The sequence below is a fragment of the Heptranchias perlo genome, chromosome 9 (genome assembly GCF_035084215.1).
Source record: "Heptranchias perlo isolate sHepPer1 chromosome 9, sHepPer1.hap1, whole genome shotgun sequence".
Classification (NCBI taxonomy): Eukaryota; Metazoa; Chordata; class Chondrichthyes; order Hexanchiformes; family Hexanchidae; genus Heptranchias; species Heptranchias perlo.
Genome location: NC_090333.1, coordinates 4428537 through 4439864, shown reverse-complemented (window position 1 = coordinate 4439864; position 11328 = coordinate 4428537). Strand labels below are relative to the sequence as shown.

Sequence of the window (11328 nt, the reverse complement as noted above, 5' to 3'; positions counted from 1 at the left end):
TCATAATATAATAATGCTGCTAAAAGTAAGAGGGACTTTGTGACCGTCCACTCGCCCACCCACCTACCTCTCCCCGGACCCTTGGTGAACAAAGTGCCGCTATCACCGAGCCTGGATCCAGGGGGGAGCGGGGAGTGGTGACCGGGGGAGCGGGGAGTGGGGAGCGGTGACCGGGGGAGGCGGGGAGTGGGGAGCGGTGACCGGGGGAGGCGGGGAGTGGGGAGCGGTGACCGGGGGAGGCGGGGAGTGGGGAGGGGTGACCGGGGGAGTGGGGAGTGGTGACCGGGGGAGTGGGGAGGGGTGACCGGGGGAGCGGGGAGGGGTGACCGGGGGAGTGGGGAGTGGTGACCGGGGGAGGCGGGGTAGGGGTGACCGGGGGAGTGGGGAGTGGTGACCGGGGGAGTGGTGACCGGGGAGGCGGGGGGGAGAGGAGAGGATCCCCGGAAGGCTGTGCGAATGGAGTCTGTCCAAGTCACGGAAGACGAGATGGCTGAAATAAAAAAGGAAGTAAGTTGATCGGTTTTCCATTCTGTTAGAAGGCGCGGTTTCTCCTCCGCCATCCACACATTCCCGTCCGTCCTTCCTTCCTTCCCCGCCCGCCTCCTGTTTGCCGGCGCTCTCTCTCGGTCTCTCGCCCGCTTGCAGGACAGGTGAGTGAGAGTGAGTGAGTGTGAGAGGCTGCTGCTGGACCTGGGGCCATGGGGTGGAGAGGGAGGGGAGGGAGGGGGGAGGAGGGGGGGGGAGGGGGGCCATGGGAGGGAGAGGGGCCATGGGGGGGGGGGAGGGAGAGGGAGAGGGGGGGGCTGGACCTGGGGCCATGAGAGGAGGGGGGGGAGGGTAGCTGGACCTGGGGCCATGAGAGGAGAGGAGGGGGTGGGGTAGCTGGACCTGGGGCCATGAGAGGAGAGGAGGGGGTGGGGTAGCTGGACCTGGGGCCATGAGAGGAGAGGAGGGGGTGGGGTAGCTGGACCTGGGGCCATGAGAGGAGAGGAGGGGGTGGGGTAGCTGGACCTGGGGCCATGAGAGGAGGGGAGGGGGTGGGGTAGCTGGACCTGGGGCCATGAGAGGGGAGGGGGAGGGGAGGGGGTGGGGTAGCTGGACCTGGGGCCATGAGAGGAGAGGAGGGGGGCGGTAGCTGGACCTGGGGCCATGAGAGGAGGGGGGGGTAGCTGGACCTGGGGCCACGAGAGGAGAGGGGGGTAGCTGGACCTGGGGCCACGAGAGGAGAGGGGGGGGGGGGAGGGTAGCTGGACCTGGGGCCATGAGAGGAGAGGAGGGGAGGGGGTGGGGTAGCTGGACCTGGGGCCATGAGAGGAGAGGAGGGGGTGGGGTAGCTGGACCTGGGGCCAGGAGAGGAGAGGATGGGGAGGGGGTGGGGTAGCTGGACCTGGGGCCATGAGAGAGGAGGGGAGGGGGGGGTTAGCTGGACCTGGGGCTATGAGAGAGGAGGGGAGGGGGGGGTTAGCTGGACCTGGGGCCATGAGAGGAGGGGGGGTAGCTGGACCTGGGGCCATGAGAGGAGAGGAGGGGGGTGTAGCTGGACCTGGGGCCATGAGAGGAGAGGAGGGGGGTAGCTGGACCTGGGGCCATGAGAGGAGAGGAGGGGGAGGGGGTGGGGTAGCTGGACCTGGGGCCATGAGAGGAGGGGGAGGGGGTAGGGTAGCTGGACCTGGGGCCATGAGAGAGGAGGGGAGGGGGGGTAGCTGGACCTGGGGCCATGAGAGAGGAGGGGAGGGGGGGTAGCTGGACCTGGGGCCATGAGAGGAGAGGAGAGGAGGGGTGGGGGGTAGCTGGACCTGGGGCCACGAGAGGAGGAGGAGGAGGAGGAGGGGGGGGGGGGGGTAGCTGGACCTGGGGCCATGAGAGGAGAGGAGGGGGGGGGGTAGCTGGACCTGGGGCCATGAGAGGAGGGGGAGGGGGGGTAGCTGGACCTGGGGCCATGAGAGGAGGGGTGGGGGGTAGCTGGACCTGGGGCCACGAGAGGAGAGGAGGAGGAGGAGGAGGAGGGGGGGGGGTAGCTGGACCTGGGGCCACGAGAGGAGGGGGGGGGTAAGCTGGACCTGGGGCCACGAGAGGAGAGGAGGAGGAGGAGGAGGAGGAGGAGGAGGAGGGGGGGGGGGGGGAGGGTAGCAGGACCTGGGGCCATGAGAGGAGAGGAGAGGAGAGGAGGAGGAGGAGGAGTGGGGGGGGGGGAGGGTAGCTGGACCTGGGGCCATGAGAGGAGAGGAGAGGAGAGGAGGGGGTGGGGTAGCTGGACCTGGGGCCAGGAGAGGAGAGGATGGGGAGGGGGTGGGGTAGCTGGACCTGGGGCGATGAGATGAGAGGAGAGGAGAGGAGGGGGGGGCGTAGCTGGACCTGGGGCCACGAGAGGAGAGGAGGGGGAGGGTAGCTGGACCTGGGGCCATGAGAGGAGGAGGAGGAGGAGGAGGAGGAGGGGGGGGTAGCTGGACCTGGGGCCACGAGAGGAGGGGGGGGGGGTAGCTGGACCTGGGGCCACGAGAGGAGAGGAGAGGAGGGGGGGCGTAGCTGGACCTGGGGCCACGAGAGGAGAGGAGAGGAGGGGGAGGGTAGCTGGACCTGGGGCCATGGGAGGAGGAGGAGGAGGAGGGGGGGGGGGGTAGCTGGACCTGGGGCCATGAGAGGAGAAGAGGGGTGGGGGGGAGGGTAGCTGGACCTGGGGCCATGAGGGGGAGGGGAGGGCAGGGAGCTGGACCTGGGGCCATGAGAGGAGGGAGAGGAGAGGAGGGGGGTAGCTGGACCTGGGGCCGTGGGGGAGGAGGGGGAGGGCAGTAGCTGGACCTGGGGCCAGTGGGAGGAGGGAGGGCAGTAGCTGGACTTGGGGCCAGTGGGAGGAGGGGGAGGGCAGTAGCGGGGCCAGTGGGAGGAGGGGGAGGGCAGTAGCGGGGCCAGTGGGAGGAGGGGGAGGGCAGTAGCGGGGCCAGTGGGAGGAGGGGGAGGGCAGTAGCGGGGCCAGTGGGAGGAGGGGGAGGGCAGTAGCGGGGCCAGTGGGAGGAGGGGGAGGGCAGTAGCGGGGCCAGTGGGAGGAGGGGGAGGGCAGTAGCGGGGCCAGTGGGAGGAGGGGGAGGGCAGTAGCGGGGCCAGTGGGAGGAGGGGGAGGGCAGTAGCTGGACCTGGGGGCGGCGCGAAGTTGCAGCTTCCCCTATAAGTGACGTTCGCTATCTGGGACGAGAGACCCTTCCATAGTATCTTTCCTTGGTGTGCCTTTTCTTCGTAAACCTATAAGGAGACACTTGGGTTGCCCCAATTTCATCAAACAAGTGCCCCCTTTTTTTTTGTTTGAGGGACACAACTAATAAGGAACTAACCCATAAAACAAAGGAAACTTTTATAAAATTAAAATAATATTTATTTAATTTTGTCTGTTAACGAAATCCCAGGCATTTGTACTTAAAAAAAAAAGAAGCATTTTGAAAAAATTCTTTTAATGTCACGTGTCTTTTTAGTATTGACGGATTGGTTTGTTCTCTCTCTCCACTTTAAAAATAGCCAGCGTGGCTCTTGTGGTTAGAGGCGAATTGACATTGCATACAGAGGAGCTAACTAACACAGGCAAGAAAATTGTGAGCACGCCTTCTGTCCCAAAAGATTATTATCGTTGTGGAAATATTGACATGTGCTTTAAACTTTTGTGCGCTTGTTGCAAAAGGAGCATTTGACTTATTTTAACTGTATTGTGATTATTTTTTCTCTAATGCTGACTGGAGGAAGTAGACAAATGTAAGGAATCTTACAACACCAGGTTATAGTCCAACTGTTTTATTTGAAAATCACAAGCTTTCATCACCTGACGAAGGAGAAAGCCTCTGAAAGCTTGTGATTTTCAAATAAAACTGTTGGACTATAACCTGGTGTTGTAAGATTCCTTACATTTGTCCACCCCAGTCCATCACCGGCGTCTCCACATCATGGAGGAAGTAGGGCAGAATTAAAATGGTTTTGGTAGCCTTTAGTAACTTTAAAAATAATGGCCTGCTTTTTGTCCCAAATTTTATTTATGAAAGTACGAATGAAAAAGTGACTATTGATGTAAATTAAATAGGACGACACGATTGAGCAAATGTGGAACTGGAGGTGATTGTTAGGTTGGGGGAAGGAAATCAAACTTTGGTTAGGTAGGTGTTAACAGAAACTAGTAAAACCGATGGCCACAATGGAACACACTTGAATTAGAACAGACTTTGTTCCAATGCATAGAATGTACAGCACAGAAACAGGTCATCCGACCCAATTAGTCCATGTTGGTGTTTATGCTCCACACGAGCCTCCTCCCACCCATTTTCATCCATCTTCTGGGTAAAGAAATTTCTCCTGAATTTCCTATTGGATTTATTGGTGACTATCTTCTATTTATCGCCCCTAGTTTTGGTCTCCCCCACAAGTGGAAACATCTTCTCTATGTCTACCCTATCAAACCCTTTCATAACCTTAAAGATCTCTATCAGGTCACCCCTCAGCCTTCTCTTTTGTAGAGAAAAGAACCCCAACCTGTTCAGTCTTTCCTGGTAGCTATAACCAGTTCTGGTATCATTCTTGTAAATCTTTTTTGCATCTTCTCCAGTGCCTCTATATCCTTTTTGTAATGTGGAGACCAAAACTGTGCACAATAGTCCAAGTGTGGTCTAACCAAGATTTTAACGCACGCACGGCATAAAAAGGCAGTTTTCATTAGCAGATGGTGTGTGCTACCAACTGAAACTCGTGCCCTTATATATGCTGTGTTTGAGATAGCAGGCATAGAAATTAATATTTATCCTCTTATTGTGATATTGGTACAGAATCATATGGGATGCTCACCACATTCATCAACAGCTTGCATTTGTATAGCAGAAAAAGAGGCATGGACACATGCCATGGGACAGAAATTAGGACAAGTGACCGAAGGCTCCTTTGAAAATATGGGTTTGGAGAAGATTTGTAAAGGAGGCTCGAGAAGTAAAGGGGATTGAGGAGAGAGTTCCAGAGTGGCGACAAGGTGACTGGAAGCCTGCCACCAATGGTGGGGTAGGTACAGAAGGGGACCTATGACTGGAGGGGATTGCAGAGGTAGGGAAGGATTTTGAATCAAGAATGAGGATTTTGAATAGGATGCGTTGGGATCAAGGCGCCATTGTTCATCAGCAAGGACAGGGTGATGATGGGCAAGCTGACTTGGTGTGGGACAGGAAGTAGGCAACTGTGTTTTTGGACAAGTTAGAGTTTAGGGAGGGTGTTTGTTAGAAGGCCATTAAGCAGATCATTGGATGTATCCAGTCTCGAGGTGACAATTGTAGATGAGGGTTTTAGCGGCAATAGGGCTGTTAGGGCAGAGGTGGGAATCAGCAGTCTTGGTGGGGTGTAGAGGTCTGAAGTTTAGCTCAAGGTCGAACGTGACATCAACATTGCTCACAGTTCTGTTCAGGCTGAGCAAGTGGCCAGAATAGGGAATGGCATCATTGGCAAGGAGGCAGAGTTTACGGTAGGCAACAAATATGATGGCTTCAGGTAGAGTTGGGTATCATCAGCGATTACAAGAGGGGGGGAACATAGGAACATAGGAACAGGAGTAGGCCATTCGATAAGATCATGGCTGATCAGTGATCTGGCTCCATATACCTGCCTTTGGCCCATATCCCTTAATACCTTTGGTTGCCAAAAAGCTATCTATCTCAGATTTAAATTTAGCAATTGAGCTAGTATCAATTGCCGTTTGCGGAAGAGAGTTCCAAACTTCTACCACCCTTTGTGTGTAGAAATGTTTTCTAATCTCGCTCCTGAAAGGTCTGGCTCTAATTTTTAGACTGTGCCCCCTACTCCTAGAATCCCCAACCAGTGGAAATAGTTTCTCTCTATCCACCCTATCCGTTCCCCTTAATATCTTTTAAACTTTGATCAGATCACCCCCTAACCTTCAAAACTCCAGAGAATACAACCCCAATTTGTGTAATCTCTTCTCGTAACTTAACCCTTGAAGTCCAGGTATCATTCTAGTAAACCTACGCTGCACTCCCTCCAAGGCCAATATGTCCTTCCGAAGGTGCGGTGCCCAGAACTGCTCACAGTACTCCAGGTGCGGTCTAACCAGGGTTTTGTGTAGCTGCAGCATAACTTCTGCCCCCTTGTACTCCAGTCCTCCAGATATAAAGGCCAGCATTCCATTAGCCTTCTTGATTATTTTCTGCACCTGTTCATGACACTTCAATGATCTATGTACCTGAACCCCTAAGTCCCTTTGGACAGCCACAGTTTTTAAATTTTTACCATTTAGATTCTTGGGGAACTGTGGCGGGGCGGGGTGGGGGGAAGGAAGGAGGAGCTGGTGATGTAATGGTTTTGTCCAGATAGGTAGGATTGGTACAAACGTGAGGGCAGTCTCACAGACCTGGACAGTGGAGGAGAATGGCATGGACAACTGTGTCAATTGCTGTGGGGAGGGCAAGGAGTGACAACACACCATAGTCACCATCACCGAGATTGTCATCCATGACTTTGGCTAGGGCCGCTTTGCTGCTGAGAGTTGGATGGAAGCTTGATTGGAGGGAATTGAACAGGGCGTTCAGGGAGAGATGCGCCTGCAGCTGAGAAGTGACAACACCAATTTACAGTAGAATAGAATAATACACGGAAGCATCAAGATCCAGTACGTTGCAGAAAGTACAAGATTTGAAAACAAAGTTTAGAATGCACGGCTTAATAAGCAACGGGAGTCTGGGATGAAAGTTTTATGTCGGCCCTCATGATTCAAAGTTGTACGTGGATGATGTGAATCCACTGGAATTCAGATCCCCAGACGGAACTAAAGCTGAGTGATTAGAGCCATGAATTACGCTATGGGAATGCTTTCAAGATACAACCATGCCTTTTGGAAGTTAGCCCCACACTTCGTTGGGGTGTTGATGTTCGGATGTTGTCATCTTCCAGCAAACAACTCGTGGTGACTGACGGGTGGTGTATATTTCCAGCTTTTTTTTTGTTTTGTTTCCATTGAACAGTCAGTAATTGTCTATTCAGTGGTTTAATTTGCATACATTGGCCATTTCCTGTGTACTTGCACCCAGAGACTCGCGCAATCTGGCCGCAAATCGAGTGCACTCCCTAAAAGATTGCGGAATTTTGGGGCATAAGTGAGTTACGTACGTAAGTACAAAACTCCTCAATCTTTTACGATCGTCTAGCGATCTCCTCCGCCCGAACGCACTCCGCTCATAATAATGGCCCGCCCCCAAGTTATAGAGCCTTGTACGCAAGATTCCTGCAATTCAGCTTGTCTCTTCAAATTACAACCAGATTTTCAGGTGCAGCAGGAAACAGTCATTTTTGAGTTTTTTTTAAAAAAAAAATGTATCCTCGTGACCTGCACTGTGTTTTCTGTTTCTTTGAATGCATTTTTATGGCATTAGTATATCACATTGAAAAGCTTTGCTGATTGCAGGATTGTAAAGATGCTTTACCCATTGTGGCTGAATAAGTTGAAACTTGAATTTTCATATTATTTAAAGAAGGAACATATGGTGTGTGTTTATTGCTTTCCTTGGGCCCTGAATGATTGATTACACTGATTTTCACCCACCCGTTTTACATTCAGGCGTATTCTAATGAGATTCACAGGAAATTTGAGCATAACTTGACATTGGCAGAATGGGCGCAATTTATGGTCTAACATCCAGGTTGCGCCCACAGAGAAAATTCCAGGCCTTTGTTTCAAACGGCCCGTCATAGCCATCAAGCACCTTTTGATTTAATTAATATCTGAAGAGGTGTTGACAGCAATCATACAGAACTGACGCCTGCCATTAATTGTACAGCTATTTATGTTCATTGGTCACTGTTGCCACAAATGCAGCTTCATTCAGAGTGCAGCTCCAACAACACTCAAGCTCGACACCATCCAGGACAAAGCAGCCCGCTTGATTGGCACCCCATCCACCACCCTAAACATTCACTCCCTTCACCGCCGGTGCACAGTGGCTGCAGTGTGTACCATCCACAGGATGCACTGCAGCAACTCGCCAAGGCTTCTTCCACAGCACCTGCCAAACCCGCAACCTCTACCACCTAGAAGGACAAGGGCAGCAGGCACATGGGAACATCACCACCTGCACGTTCCCCTCCAAGTCACACACCATCCCGACTTGGAAATATATCGCCGTTCCTTCATCGTCGCTGGGACAAAATCCTGGAACTCCCTTCCTAACAGCACTGTGGGAGAACCTTCACCACACGGACTGCAGCGGTTCAAGAAGGCGGCTCACCACCACCTTCTCAAGGGCAATTAGGGATGGGCAATAAATGCTGGCCTTGCCAGCGACGCCCACGTCGCATGAACGAATAATAAAAAAAAGTCAACTGACTGAAGTCACATTTTAAAATGCATTTACCCTATAAAAGTATAATACAGAAATTGTCCATTGTTTTCACCGTGGCAAGGGGCTTAATTTTCATACACATATCTAATATTTGCTGCATATGCCATCAAGTGCATTTCATGGCAAAATAATGCTCGCAAAATGTTCACTGGTAACATCCAAGACCTGTCTGACACGGTCACTTGGATTTTTAACTGCAGGGAGAATGACGTTTTACTTTGAGAGCTGAAATTGTGGGGAAAAATTAGAAGAATTAGTCCATTGAAGCAACTTCTGAAACAGCTTGTTTGCCCGTTTTTTTTTGTTTTCCCTGGATTATGCCCTTCTTTCCATCTTGTCTAACAAGAAACATTCTTTGTAGAAGCTAAGTTTTCCTTGCCTCAGCCCACTTAAGAAACAACCTTGTATAGAGGATGTAGCTGTAAATGGTGAAACCTTCCCCCTCCAATATATTGGTAGTACAGTACCTGCTCACATAAGAACATAAGAAATAAGAGCAGGAGTAGGCCAATCGGCCCCTCGAGCCTGCTCCTCCATTCAATAAGAACATGGCTGATCTGATTCTAACCTCAAATCTAAATTCATGTCCAATTTCCTGCCCGCTCCCCGTAACCCCTAATTCCCTTTTACTTCTAGGAAACTGTCTATTTCTGTTTTAAATTTATTCAATGATGTAGCTTCCACAGCTTCCTGGGGCAGCAAATTCCACAGACCTACTACCCTCTGAGTGAAGAAGTTTCTCCTCATCTCAGTTTTGAAAGAGCAGCCCCTTATTCTAAGATTATGCCCCCTAGTTCTAGTTTCACCCATCCTTGGGAACATCCTCACCGCATCCACTTGATCAAGCCCCTTCACAATCTTATATGTTTCAATAAGATCGCCTCTCATTCTTCTGAACTCCAATGAGTAGAGTCCCAATCTACTCAACCTCTCCTCATACGTCCACCCCACCTCTCCTCATACGTCCACCCCCTCATCCCCGGGATTAACCGAGTGAACCTTCTTTGTACTGCCTCGAGAGCAAGTATGTCTTTTCTTAAGTATGGACACCAAAACTGTATGCAGTATTCCAGGTGCGGTCTCACCAATACCTTATATAACTGCAGCAATACCTCCCTGTTTTTATATTCTATCCCCCGAGCAATAAAAGCCACCATTCCGTTGGCCTTCTTGAATCTTGAGATTCTGGTCTATGAAACCTTTTTGGAAACATGTGGAAAAACTAGGCAGGCCTCTTGAGGTAAGTTCTTGACCTTGGCTGGTTGGCTTCCTAAGGCCACACAGCAGTTGGACACAACCGAGGAGGAAATGGAAAAGGAGGTGTTAGGTTATTAATATTTCATGGGGTAGAAGGAATTAATTACTTGAGGATCAACATTAGTGAAGTTTTTTTTAAAAAAAAATAATAATTCCGGAAATTCAACAAGCCTTTTTGTTTCTTTTTAAAGCTGACTCACTTCAGGGTTGGTTGATTGTTTTGACACGCCGGTGTGGAATGTCTGCTCAGCCAAGTAAACAGGACAAAAATCGGGGAAAAAACCTCAAAACTTGAATGCTTTACCGTGAGTTTATTCTAGAAAACTGAAGAGCGATACAATTCTAAACCCTTATAACCCAGCGTGGTTCGAGCCCAGCCAGGGAAAGGACTCAGAGAGAGAGAAAAAGAAAGAGATGCTGCCCAATGTAACAGGAGGATTGCCTCGTGTTTACAGTGTGTCAGACTGTAAACTTAATATAAAAATATAGGTCATCGGTAAATTGTGCAATCACCTGACCCAAGATTACAAAAGTCAAAGGGTCTGTGAAACAAGCCACTTTGATTCTCTGTCCCACTCCTGCTCTGGCTTCTCTATCCTCTGTCTCTTACACTATTCCAATCAAGCTCAACTCGAGCTCAAGGATTGGCACCTCATCTTTCGATTTAGGCACTTTACGACCTTCCGACCTCAACATCGAGTTCAACAACTTCAGATCATAACCTCTGCTCCCATTTTTTTGGACAGCAGGTGCTGGTAATGGTTCCGCTGTTGCCATTTACAGCTCCTCTGGACCCATCGTTTGTTTCTTTCCTTGTCCCATTACCATCCCGTTTTGCTCTGCACCATCATCCCTTTTGTGATTTAATCACTCCTGCTCTCCACCCTATCACAGTCCTTCCCTTTTCTTTCTTCCCCCTCCCCTTTTTTCTCTGGCTCTGTACTTGTTTATTCCCTGTGAAATCTCTAACTACTTCCAGCTTTGTTGAGAGGTCATCGACCTGAGATGTTAACTCTGTTTCTGTCTGCATAGATGCTGCCTGACCTGCTGAGTGTTTCCAGCATTTTTTGTTTCTACACTGGCTCTTGTTTCTGTTAGCTGCTTTTTAAAAAATATATCATACAAACCATGTCGTAGTGTTGCCAGCTTCCGACATGTGGGTGTTTAGTGTCTGGTAGCAACCTCTAAATAAACTTGACGGATATCGAAAGGTTGGCTGTCAGGAACACCCAGCCCTCTTCCTACCATCAGGTCTACCTGACCACCTGCCTTAGCAAATCCAGCAAGTTTACTTTAAGGTTGGGAATGGCTGTGCTTTGGGATCTGATGGCACTGAATTAATTGGCTGTCAAGTGCTTTGGGACATCCTGAGGTCACGAAAGGTGCAGGTTTTTCATAGCTTTATGCTACTGATAGTCACTGTCTTTTTTTATAAGAACATAAGAAATAGGAGCAGGAGTAGGCCAATCGGCCCCTCGAGCCTGCTCCGCCATTCAATAAGATCATGGCTGATCTGATCCTAACCTCAAATCTAAATTCATGTCCAATTTTCTGCCCGCTCCCCGTAACCCCTAATTCCCTTTACTTCTAGAAACTGATGCTAGACCCTGTCAGCTTGGCTCAATTAGTGGCACGCTCTATTCTGGTTCAGAAAGTTTTGGTTCAAGCCCCATTCCAGGAATTTGAATTCATGATTTAAGCTGGTGCC

At 50.7% G+C, this 11328-nt stretch overlaps 1 protein-coding gene across 2 annotated transcripts in view; it reads left to right on the top strand.

Annotated features, from left to right (window-relative positions):
- Positions 1–427: 427 nt before the first annotated feature.
- The window catches only part of bcl10 (BCL10 immune signaling adaptor), a 44832-nt gene continuing 33931 nt past the window's right edge, over positions 428–11328 (top strand). For both annotated transcript variants that reach the window (XM_067989811.1, XM_067989810.1), the window contains exon 1: positions 428–507. In XM_067989811.1, the coding sequence (XP_067845912.1) occupies positions 457–507 (51 nt within the window). In that variant the 5' untranslated portion in view covers positions 428–456. The remainder of the gene's footprint in view (positions 508–11328) is intronic.